The 13,160-nt window shown below is 41.4% G+C and overlaps 1 protein-coding gene across 4 annotated transcripts in view; it reads right to left on the bottom strand.

The window, feature by feature from the left end:
* Rabepk (Rab9 effector protein with kelch motifs) overlaps positions 1 to 13,160 on the bottom strand; it is a 26,658-nt gene that overhangs the window by 3,431 nt on the left and 10,067 nt on the right. For all 4 annotated transcript variants that reach the window (XM_010613530.3, XM_010613529.3, XM_010613528.3 and 1 more), the window contains exons 4-5: positions 11,466 to 11,618; positions 3,908 to 4,069 (exon numbers count right to left, since the gene is read on the bottom strand). In XM_010613530.3, coding sequence (XP_010611832.1) covers positions 3,908 to 4,069; positions 11,466 to 11,618 — 315 coding nt within the window. The remainder of the gene's footprint in view (positions 1 to 3,907; positions 4,070 to 11,465; positions 11,619 to 13,160) is intronic.

Raw genomic sequence — 13,160 nt, 5'->3', positions numbered from 1 at the left:
TTTGTACTGGGGATAGAACTCAGGACCCTGCACTTGCAAGGCAGGCAGTGGAACCACTGAGCTAAATTCCCGGCCCTCCTTTGCTTTTTATTTAAAAAGCTCTCCTCTAAACTTCAACCTCGAAGTGCTCCAAAGTTAAGATAAATGATTCTGCTTTTATTTCTTCAGTACTGGGGAATGAACCTAGGATCTTTGTTCTGAGTTACACCCTCAGTCCTGTTTTATTTTAAGACATGGTCTAGCTAAGTCTCTAAGTTGTCCAATCTGGGCTTGAACTTGAGATCCTCCTGCCTCAGCCTCCCAGAGTGCTGGGGTTACAGGTGTGTGCCACCATGTCCAGCTAAGCCTGCTCTTTCTATAATAGGACTTGTTTTCTTGGGTGCTAGGAACTGAACCTAGGGCTTCACACATGCTAACCATATGTTCTCCACTAAACTAACTGTCCAGCCCAGAGTCTTTTTCTTTCAAGACAATTTCTTTAATTAATTTGATGAAAAAGTTGGGGTACACAGACCACTTTGAAATAAAAGTAGCAGGGCCTCCTGATATGGCAGTATAGGACAATGGTTAAAAGATAGCCCCTGGAGATAAAACCAGGTTAACCAGCCACTCAATAACTATGTAGCCTTTTAGTAGTTACTTCTCTAAGCTTCAGTTTCTATAGCTATAAAATGGGGATAGAGACAATGCCCGACAACAGCTACCTCTCAGGGTTCAAGTATGGATTAAATGAGATAATGTATGCAAAGCCTGAGAAACTTCTCAACATGAGAGTTAGGAATATGATCATTATCTCTCTCTCTCTCTTTTTTTTTTTTTTTGGTATCCAGGATCGAACTCAGGTCCTTGCGCTTGCAAGGCATGCGGTGGAACCACTTAGCTAAATCCCTGGCCCTGATCATTATCTCTTAAGAAGATAAGAAGCAAGTATGTTCTGCTGCAGGTACTCTTTTTTGTTTTTCTTTTGGTACCAGGAATCAAAATCAGAACCTTGCGCTTGCGAGGCAGGCAGCAGAACCACTAAACTAAATCCCCAGCCCCTGCAGATATTCTTTTTATCTTCAATGCTGTATATATAGAGAGAGAATTTTGGAAAACTGATTAATCCTTTGAACCTATCAGAAAAGACTTAAAGAAGTAGTATAAAAGGGCCAGGGATTTAGCTCAGTGGCACTGTGCCTGCCTTGCAAGCACAAAGCTGTGAGTTCGATCCCCCATACCAAAAAAAAGGAGTACTATAAAAAAGCTATGCAACAGAAAAGTTTTCCTATCTTTGAATCACCACGTATGGTATGCTTTCTGGTTATTCAAGAAGTGCTCAGTGGTCCAAAGCATACAATTTAAAATAATCTCAAAAGAATTTTGTGCAAATATGTTCATCATAGAATTGTTTAAAATACAGAAGATATAGAAATAGTGTATCAACAAGTGAATAGTTGAGTTATTGGTATAGCCACGATGGAATACTATAATGCTCTGTAAAAATGCTGGTAAGGACTTTGGAATGCATGGGGTAAATGTTTCAGTGAAATTTACAAAATAGAAATACTTCTACCACTTGGGAGGCTGAGGCAAGAGGATCACCAGCCTGAATTACACAGCAAGATCCTGTCTCAAAACAAAGCAAAACTGGGCCAGGGATTTAGCTCAGTGATTCCACTGCCTGCCTTGCAAGTGCAAGGTCCTGAGTTCAATCTCTGGTACCAAAAAAAAACCCCAAAACAAACAAACAAACAAAAAAACTAAAAAAACCCAAAGCAAAACAAAACAAAACAACAAAAAAAAAAAGAGATATAAATATTACATACAGAATTATCTCTACTGTTTAAAAAAAAAGACTGGTAAATGCATTGAGGTTAATAGTAATTTGGGGGTGAAAGTACTGTATTAGTTATAATTTGCAAATATACCCATGCATGTATTTTCTTCTGTATAGTTTCATTTATCCAAAGCCCACGTTATTTAAAATTTTTAAAGCCCATTCTTTTTGGAAGTCATACTATGATGTGTCTTAATTCTTTCAACTTTACTTTGGAAATTTGAAATTTCATTTAGTGTATTCCATTTTCTCAAAAGAGGCTTAATGGGGCAGGAATTTAGCTCAGTGGCACCGCACCTGCCTTGCATGTGCAAGGTCCTAAGTTCGATCCCCAGTACCCCCCAAAAAAGAGGCTTCATCTTTACTGTAGCACACATAAAAAATATTTTGTCACATATTATTTGTAAAATATGATTCATAAATGCCTCCTAGTAATGGAAATAAATGTCAACTAAATGTTCCTTGGGCAACAATCTGTTAAGAGATTTCCCTCTTTTTTTGGAGACAGAGTCTCACTTTGTATTTCAGGCTGGCTTTGAACCTGAGGTGATCCTCCTCCCTCAGCCTGTGGAGTGCTGGAATTACAGGTGTGTGTGACCACGCCTGGCAAGAAATCTCTTATTTAATTAATTTATTTGAGAGATCTCACAATTTTAACTGTTTACAGCATTTTGAACCAGGAATTACACTTCTTAGCATCTATTCCACATAAGTGTTTGTTGTACATTCAAAGATTAATATATACAAATTTTCATTGCTTCTTTTGGCTAAGATCGAGTGTTAGTACCTGTTTTTACCAGTTTAACATATACAAATTTTGGGGGGGTGTTTTTTTGGTTTTTTTCTTTTGAGACAGGGTCTCACTAAGTAGTTGAGACTGACCTGGAACTCACTATGTAGTCCAGGCTGGTCTCAAACTCACAGAAATCCTCTCCTGCCTCAGCCTCCCGAGTGCTGGGATTACAGGCATGCGCCACCACGCCCGGCAACATATACAAATTTTTACTTTAACAATGTCAGCAGAAAGCCAATCAGTAAGCAGAAAAGGCCTGAAAAATGGGTACCCACAGCAGGATATGCTTTGTGCAGAAACTGATACTAACTTAGAAAGATATCCATGAGGGCTGGGGATTTAGCTCAGTGGTTCCACCACCTGCCTTGCAAGCACAAGGACCAGAGTTCAATCCCCAGTAACAAACAAACAAAAAAAAAAACCCAAAAAACACACCACAAACAAAAACAAAAAAAACACATTAACTAGCTTCTAGTGACACAGAGGGTATGTGTCAGATCTTGTTCTGAGTCTAGATTATTGTGTTTCAAAGTTTATGCTTTCAACTACTAAGACCCAGCCCTATTTTATAAAATTAAGTTGCATAAAGTATGCATGATTTGGTTCTATGTATGTGCTTCTATAATTTTTATATAATTTCAAGATTTATAGGGAATTCATTTTATGTATCTATACATATATATTTACAATTAATAAACATATAGGAGAATCTAGAAAGAAGACATTAGGGACTATCAGTAGTATTTACCTCTGTCTTGGGGGGTGGGTAGGAAAGAAAAAAAGGGGAAACTTTCACTGATTTTACTTTATAAACTATACCATTTAATTAATGTTTTCAGTACAGAGAATCAAACTCAGGACCTTGTGCATGCCAGGCAGTCATGGCACACCACTCACCCACATTCCCAGTCCTTTAACTTTTAAGAACTGTTACACATTTATAAATGAAAATGTTGCTACAGGAAGAATAAATCATCTAAGGAATATATCAAAGAAGTTTAGAACTGAGATGCTCAGCCATGGTTTCATTTTCTTAGTTTCATTCATTCATTCCTTTTTTGAGGCAGGGTCTCACTCTGTAGATCAGACTGGCCTTAACTATGCAGCCCAGGCTGGCCTCAAAGTCACAGAGGTCCTCTTGCCTCAGTCTCTGGAGTGCTGGGATCACAGGCAGGTACCACCACACCCAGCAACTGTTTCATTTTTGAACCTCTGCTTCCTATATTGGGTAAGCTGTGGGGCATGATGTCCCTCAGCAGCTAAGTAGCAGCCCCACAGTGCCCACCAGTCCATACTTGCATCAAACACGTGCAGTTTCTCGTCCTGCACGGGCTGAGCACCTCTCTCTCCACCCCCGAAGACATACAGCTGGTTTCCAATGGCTGCTGCTGATGTGTGGAATGTTCTTGGGGACGGTGGAGGGCTGGTCACTTCTGGCGTGGTCCATGTCTTGGTTTCTGTTTCAGAGAGAAGGCAGGTACCTAAAATACCAAAGCTGAGGGCTTTGAGGGTCGTCCCCCCACCCCCGCCGCCGCAGTGCTGGTGAATTGAACCCCAGGCCTTGAGCATGCTAGGCAAGCAATCCTGCACTGAGGTGCACCCTAGCACCTAACCTTGACCTCGCTGGGAACTGGCAGGGTCACTTTCCTACCTGGATCACCGAGACAGACAACACAGCTATAGGCAGGGAGCTCACTCTTGCTCAACATCACAGAGGAATTAGGATGCTTCTTGGAATTTGTCTAGACATCAAAATCACCAGGACTGTAAAGCCCTAAGCACAACCAAGAAGGAAGCTAATATCCTCCCTGTACCCTCTTCCACTTTGCTGACTATCCTGCCCTGTGCTCATTAAGAGGAGCCCGATAACTGCTAAAATTCATTCCTACTAGAGGCTAAGCATGCCAGATTTCCCAGAAAAGATGGTCACTGAAACAGACAATTACAGTTTCAGTAGCAAAAATAAAGATGTCTATTACATACTAACTGGTAAATATTAACAGCACATTCCTCCTTTCACAGAAAAGGGAACTGAAGTAGAGAAAGTACTCTTTTTAAGGCAGGAGGGCTAGGAAATGGCTGGATTGAGATTTAAACCCTATTTTTTTTGTTTCATTTTTTTGAGACAGGGTCTCACTATGTAGTTGAGATTGACCTGGAACTCACTGTGTAGCCCAGGCTAGTCTCCAACTCACAGCAATCCTCCTGCCTCAGCCTCCGGAGTGCTGAGATTACAAGTGTGCGCCACCACGCCTGGCTAAACTCTATTTCTTTTCTTTTTCTTTTTTTGGTACTAGGGATCGAACTCAGGTCCTTGCACTTGTGAGGCAGGCTCAGAGCCACTGAGCTAAATCCCCGGCCCTTAAAGTCTATTTCAATAATACTGGGATCTTTATATTTTCTACTCTTTTGACTTGAGAATGAAACATAAATTCTACGTTCGGGGATTTAGCTCAGCGGTGCTGGCTCTTACCTCACAAGCACAAGGTCCCAAATTTGATCCCTGGTACCCAAAAGCAATGAATTAATTAATTCTATAAAAATGGATTCATTCAATATATAAAGTGGAATGAGAAATTAGAAACATTTATAGCTAAATGGATGCACATTGAGGCTATACTCAAGTAAAATAAATTGGACACACGAGTGAATAACGAATAATTTCTCTGGAGTACAAAACCAAAAGTGTAAATAAGGTTCAAATGGTATAATTGAGAGGGTGAAATTGGAAGAAAATGTCTAAAGGGGAAGTGGCAGGGGAGGGGAAAGGAAATAAAGGAAAAGAAAAAGATATGAAAAAATGGAAACCAAGTCTTTGTAAATAGGGAAGGGTGAAGGGGTGAAAGGAGGGCAGGGTTGTGGGGAACAAATAAGAACCAAGATAGATCATGTAAAGGTACAGGATCCCAATGATGAATGTAACTGTATTTTTTGCTTTAAATGTACTAATAAACTTAGTGGAAAAAATATATATATAAAGTGCTGCAGTATGTGTACAACTCAACAAGAACCTGGAGACTGAACAAATCTCAGCCCATCTGGGACAGCTTTTGGATCTTAGGGAGAGTTAGAAAGCACACACATCAAACAGCAACAAAGCACAAATAACCACAAAGGAATCCTAAGCTATCACAGGGACTTGCTTTGGTAACAAAAACAATTCAGTTGTATTTGTCATATTTCTTGGGCATGGTGTCAAATTATGCTTTCCAGGAGAGAAAAGGATATGGTTAGAAAACCTACTCCTTTGGCAGAAGTCTTGTAGTGTTTTATTTAAATGGGTACAACTGCTGAGAATCAAAAAGGGCAGGACTGCCAGGCGAGGTGGCACAGCCCTTAATCCCAGCTTCTCAGGAGCTCAAGGCCACCTGGGCACCTTAGTGAGACCTCATCTCAACAGAAAGAAATGAGCCGCAGCTAACATATATTTGGTGTTTACTATGTGCAAGATCCTAAGTTAACTTAAATCCTTGTCAAATTAACAAAGGATGAACTATTACTATCGCAATGTGACAGAAGAAAGAGAAAAAATAAAAGGGAGGCAGAGAGATTAAGCCACTTGCTCAAGGTCATGGTTAGTACATAGCAAAGATAGCCCTTTACCCCTTGACCAGCCCCTCTAACTTCCTCTTTCCCTCCCTCCCTTCTTTCTTTTCCCTCTTCCCTCCCTTTCCCCTTGCCCCTTCCCTCCCTCCCTTCCTTCCTTCCTTCCTTCCCTCCTCCCTGTTGTAGTGCTAAGGATTAGAACCAGGGACTCAAGGAGAACACTAGGAAAGTGCTTTACCCCTCCCTGCACCCACAGCCTCATCTGTGCTCTTTTGCAGCATTCTCTACCACGACTGTTCCAAGCACACTGGCTTCTGAATGGACTAAGCCATCTGCTGAGCGTCTGCTGCTTCAGATCCTTCTCTGAACCCTGGGATTCAACAGTGAGCAAACCCTGGCTTTCAAAGCACTGACATATCAGAGAGGGAGGCCAGGAAGAACACCCAAACAATCAAATCAAATGAATGTATAAGAAGGTACCATTTAAATGCTACGAAATTCCAATACACATAAGGAAACTGAGTCCCAGTCCAGGGATTTAGCTCAGTGGTTCCAGCACTTGCCTCACAAGCTCAAGGACCCTGAGTTTGATCCCCGGTGCCAAAAAGAAAAAAGAAAACAAAAACCAATGGAGTCCCAAAGGGTGCAGTGGTGCATATTCATAATCCCAGCTACTCAGGAGGCTAAGGAAGGAAGAAGTTCAAAAGTTGAAAGGCAGCCTTGGCAACTTAGCAAGATCCTATCTTAAAGAAAATAAAGAGAGCTGGGCATGGTGGTACACACCTATGGTCCCAGCTCTTAGGAAACTGAGGCAGGAGGATCGCCATGAGTGAGTCTAGTCTGGCTTACACAGTGAGTTCAAAGCTAACCTGAACTACACAGTGAGATCTTATCTTAAAAAAATAAATAAAGGAGTTAAAAAAAATAGGCCGGGGACCTAGCTCAGCAGTACAGTGCCTCTGGCTTTAACCTCCACAATTGAAAAAAAAAAATTCAATCCCATCTCTTGAAGTCTAACAAACTGTCTTGCAAATATATTGTATTGCTGTGCAAATATACTGGCAAGAGTTAATCTACATGTAAAAAATGTCAATGGCATCAGTGATGAACGAAAATTGTGCATTTAAACAAGATACAAGTTATTTGACTTATCAAACTGGTAGTATCTACCACTGACAAATTCAAAGCTGGACAGGAATAAAACAACAAGTACTAAACACAGCTGAAGAAAGGATAAACCAGAAAAATCTTTCTGGAGGGTAACTTGGTAATATATACCAAAAACCTGAAAAGGGTTGGGCATGGTAGCACACGCCTGTGATCTCAGCACTTGGGAGGCTAAGGCAGCAGGATTGCCTGAAGTTTCAGACCAGCCTGAGCTACACAGCAAGACCTAGTCTCAAAACAAAAAAATTATAAACCCCTAAAAACCTGAAAAAGGTTTGCAGAGCTGGTGTGGCCTAGTTGTACAGCATGCACAGGCCTTTGGGTCAGTCCCTAGTACCAGAAAGATTTTTTTTTTTAAAGAGTTCAGCATTTTTGCCTAGTCTTTTTATTTCTGGATACAAATCCTAAGAAGATAATTTGAAATATAATCAACAACTCTGAACAAAGATACTCACTATTTTGTTATCTATAGTGGTAAATAGCTGAAAACAACCCTAAATATTAAAAAATGGGGGCAGTTACAGTAATCACTATGCAGCCATTAAAATATTAATAAAACATTGATAACAAGATTATTGACCCAGTGATGATGAAATTAAAAGGAAAAAGGTATAAAAGCCAGGTGTGGTAGTGCTCATCTGTGATCCCAGCACTCTGGGAGACTAAGGCAGGAGGATCCCAAGTTCAAGCCCAGTTTGTGAAATTCAGTGAGTTAGTGAGACCCTATTTTATTTAATATTGGGTCTCACTATGTAGTTGAGACTGATCTGGAACTCACTATGTAGCCCAGGCTGGTCTCAAACTCACAGCGATCCTCCTGCCTCAGCCTCCTGAGTGCTGGGATTACAGGCACGTGCCACCACACCTGGCTTCCTATTTTAAAATAAACTAAAAAGGATGAGGATATAGCTCTGCTCAAAGGTCCTGAGCTTGGTACCCAGCACCTCAGAAACACTCCCCCTGCACAAAAAGAACAGAAAGTAAGTAGAGTAACAGCCACTTATCTGCATGGGATAGTTCTAAGACTGCCAGTGGATGCCTGTACTCATGTGTGTGTGTGTGTGTGTGTATTTGTGTAGTGATCAAAATATATGACGAGTGTTTAAATTATAGACATGTTATCATTAATTCCTCTGAGGGCCAGGGATTTAGCTCAGTGGTGCTGCCGCCTGCCTTGAAAGCCCAAGGTCCCAAATTCAATCCCCGATACCAAAAATGGAACAAAACAAAAATTATTAATCCCTCTGAAAATATCAAGTGAGACATATCCATCTCACTGCAGACATGCTTATCCCATCATCCTTGCCACTTTCTGAAGTACTTGTGTGTCTCTTTTTTTTTTTTTCTGGTACCACCAGGGTCAAACTCAAGACCTTGTGATTGTGAGGCCCAGGTGGTGCCAGTGAGCTAAATCCCAGCAACACTTGTCAATGTTTTGACAAGGTGTGAATAGGTGAATGAGCCAGTTGTCATGGTGCACGCCTGTAATCCCAGCGCTCAGGAGGCTGAAGCAGGAGGAGTGCTGTGAGTCCAGTTGCAGCTCGGGCTACACAGTGAGTTCAAGGCCAGTCTGAACTACACTGTCTCAAAAAAAAAGGCCCACCAGCCGGGGATTTAGCTCAGTGGTTCTGCTGCCTGACTCGCAAGCACAAGGTCCCAAGTTGAATTCCAGGTTTAAAAAAAAACCAAAAAACAAAAAACACCAAAAAAAAGAAAAAAAGGTGAATGCAGCTGCCACATACCACCCAACAGAGAGGCAGGCTCTTAAAAATGTGTGGCCAGTTGTGATGTCAAACACCTGTAATCCCACCACTCTGGGAGGCTGAGGCAGAAGGACTGATGAGAGTTTGAAGCCAACCTGGGCTACATAGTGAGTTCAAGGCCAGCCTGGATTACGGAGTGAAACCTTGGCTCAAAAAATAAAAAACAAGCAAAAAAAGAAAATCAAAATACACACACACAAACACACACGTTAGTGTATCCTTATCCACCTTATTCACTGGATCTGACACTGTGACTTCTGGCTCTTCCACAAAGACAAAATGACCATGAAAAGTAAACATTTTTAACTGATTCAGGCTATTGAGGAAGCCAGAATAGAGCAATTAAACACTCATAAAAGAGGACTTCCAGAACTGCTTCAGAAAGTGTCAAAAATGATAGAATGAGTGTGTTCAAAATGAGAGGTGGGCCAGGCGTGGGGGCACATGCCTGTAATCCCAGCACTCGGGAGGCTGAGGCAGGAGGATTGCTGTGAGTTTGAGACCAGCCTGGGCTACATAGTGAGTTCCAGGTCAGTCTCAACTACATAGCGAGACCCTGTCTCAAAAAACCAACCAACCAACCAACCAACCAACAAACAAACAAAATGGGAGGAGTATTTTGAGTGGGACTGAAGGCAATGTCTTTTATAGTAATAAATTTAAAAGAAATTAAATATTCTTCGTACTTTTTGACTACAGGTCATATCTATTTACAGACATACATATAAAAATGTTTTTCCCTATGCATACATGCATACATATTATAAAGTTTAATTTATAAAATAGGCACAATCAATAATAACACAATAGAACTATAGCAATATGCTATACTAAAATCATTTTTGGGCCAGGGATTTAGCTCAATCGTTCCACTGCCTGCCTTGCAAGTGCAAGGACCTGAGTTCAATCCCTGGTACCAAAAAAAAAAAATCATTTTTATTTTTATTTCTTGAATTTTTTTTCTGTGCTGGGGATTGAACCCAAGCCCTTTCATATGCTAGAAAACATGGAATCTTCCATTTAATATTTTCAATCTATTGCTGATTATAGGGAACTAGAGTCATAAAAAAGTAAAACCAAAGATATGCAGACCACTATATATAAAAAGGTTACTAATACCCTTAATGTGACCGTATTACTGGTGACTTTTGACCACTTATTTATATTTTTCAAGTATTTCACAATGAATGTAATTTTGTTTGTTTGTTTGTTTGTTTTTATGGTACTAGGGAATAAACCTGGGGCTTACCCATGGAGCTACAACCCCACTCCCTCTTTTGTCTTGACAAAGTCTTGCTAATTCACTAAGTTGCCCAGGATGGGCTCAAAATTGCAATCTCCTGCCATAAGGATTAGAGACATGTGCCACCATGGCTGGATGAGTGTAAATATTTATAAAGAGAAAACAAAACCAAAAATTCTATTTCTTTTTCTTTTTTTTTCTTTTTTTTTTTTTTTTGTCTTTTTGAGACAGGGTCTCACTACATAGTTCAAGCTGGCCTTGAACTCACAATGTAGCCCAGGATGGCCTCAAACTCTTCCTGCCTCAGCCTCCTGAGATTACAGGTGTGTGCTTTCAAAACCAAAAATTTTATAAATGACAAAATGATGAAGTCACCTCCCACAGGTAATTCACCAACCTCCTCTCAGGAGTAAAACTGATTGCTCTATAGAACTACCACTTCAGCTAAAAGGAATATAGTAATAGGGAGAAAAAAAGAAACATACTGAGAGGATGTGTGGTAGAGTTTGTTGTGTCTTTTTTGTTTGTTTGTTTTTTTGTTTTTTGAGACAGGGTCTCACTATGTAGTTGAGACTGACCTGGAACTCACTATGGAGCCCAGGCTGGTCTCCAACTCACAGCGATTCTCCTGGTCAGCCTCCAAGTGCTGGGATTATAGGTGTGTACCACCAAGCCCAGCTGGAGTTTCTTGACTTTGGCAGTACTGATATTTTACAGCAGATAACTCATTATTGTGGGTGCTCTCCTGACATTACAGGCTGCACAGCACCATCTCTGGCCTCTCCCCACTAGATGCCAGGTGTAAGATACCCATGATGATCAGCACCAATTACGGATATGGAATAATGCCACAGGGGCATAATCAGAACCACTGGTCTGCACACTTGGGTCTTAGACTGGCTCAGCCACTAAATCCCTGGAGATTTTAAGAGAGTCACTTCCATCTCCACACCTCCCTAGACCTGAGATGCCTTTGGCATAAGTGTTCTCCAAAGGCCCTACCAGCTTTGGCATTTATGGGGTTGACAAATTCCTATCTTTTATGAGGTCAGCAAAGTTAAATGGATTAATTAGTACAATCCAAATATACTGGATTTATGTATAAAGAAAATAAAATAACCTTTGTCTACTTACCTGGATTCAGGACTTGTACACAATTTCGGTTTCCTGACTGGTCAGCTCCTCCAAATACCCAGATGCTGCCAGGTGTGCACGAGGGAACAAAGCTGGCATGTTCATAGCGAGGCAAGAGGCCCTCCCAGGTGGCCAAGTCCCATTGGTGTGTTCCTAGAAAACATTTCCCCCAGTTCCTAGATTGGAACTGTCAACTGCTTGTCTCGGTTGACAAACTTAGGGAGAGCAGAGAGGAGTAAGAGGGCCCAAAACACAAATTAGAGCCAGGTATGGTGGTACACACCTGGAATTTCAGTACTTGGGAGACTGAGGCAGGAGGATTACTGTAAATTCAAGGCCAGCCTAGGCTACAGAGTGAGTTCAAGGCCAGCCAGAGCTACATAGTATGACCTTGTCTCAAAACCCAATAAAATAAAAGCATAAATGAATAACCATTGAGTCACTTAACAGAAATCCAGAAAGTTGGATAGTAGACACTTTGGGGGCTGCCTCCTTAGTCTGTAAACTTTCTTCCATAGGAATTCTTTCTGTTTTCCTTTCTAACCACAAGGTAGAGCCCATACAACACATAATACCACAACTTGACTTTGTCTTTTTCTTTTTTGTGGGGGGTACCAGGGATCAAACTCAGGAACTTGCACTTGCAAGGCAAGCAGCGGAACCACTGATCTAAATCCCCAGCTCCTCACACCTTTACTCTGTATCCTTAGCGGACTGGGTGGGAGGTAGCCACTGACCCAGTGGGCCAATCAGATCCACTCTCTCATGTGGCTGGGCTGTATTTGTAGGCCTTAGATTCTGCAAACATTCCTGGTTTTATCTCATCCACCCCCCTCCTGGTTTAAACGGGTTTCTGTTACCTGCAACTAACTGATCTCTGGCTAAAACAAGTTCACTGAATAAAAATGCCTAACCTATTAGTTATTTTAGTTAGCAAACTACTTGTATAAGATGTTCATAGGCATTATTTTGTTGGATAGTTATGACTGCTAAATGAAGCACTCACTCCACAGGATACTGAGGTCCAGGCTGTGTAAGTGGTTTAGCCAGAGTCACAAAGATAGTAATAGTTTGCAAAAAAAAAAAATTGTAACCATGGGCTGGGGATATAGCTCAGGGTAGAGCAGGGGATATAGCTCAGGGTAGAGCACATGTCTAGCCATGCACAAGGCCTAGATTTGTCCAGATCTCCAAAACATACACATAATTGAACTAGTCAGTGAATGTCTAGAGGTTTGGGAAAGATTTGTTCCCTTTTGTCTCCCCAGTGCTCCCAGTTTAGGCTCCCCAGCCTAGACTTGCACAGGCTAGGGAAGCACTGTGCTGGAAGTCACTTACCTTTAATCTCCTATTCAGAGTGTAGAAATTCTAGTCTCTAGACAGGAATAGCAAGGACTATGGCAACTTGGAGAATAAAGGCCCCACCAACAGGTAGCAGCTCAGCTCCAAATACTTACTGCCAAGCAGTCAGGCAAGCTTACTGAATGTCATCAGTAACCTTTAAAGTTACCACAACAGCAAGTAGGGTACTAGCTCAATGGTAGAGCACTTGCCTAGCACAGCACACAAGAGGCCCTAGATTCAATCTCCAAGAAAAGAAAGAAGGGGGAGGGGCTAGGGATTTAGCTCAGTGGTTCTACCACCTGCCTAGCACGTGCAGGAACCTGAGTTCAATCCGGGTACCAAAAATAAAAA

The sequence above is a fragment of the Fukomys damarensis genome, unplaced genomic scaffold (assembly GCF_012274545.1).
Source record: "Fukomys damarensis isolate Sample0158 unplaced genomic scaffold, DMR_v1.0_HiC HiC_scaffold_36, whole genome shotgun sequence".
NCBI lineage: Eukaryota > Metazoa > Chordata > Mammalia > Rodentia > Bathyergidae > Fukomys > Fukomys damarensis.
This window is presented reverse-complemented; position numbering and strand designations above follow the sequence as displayed.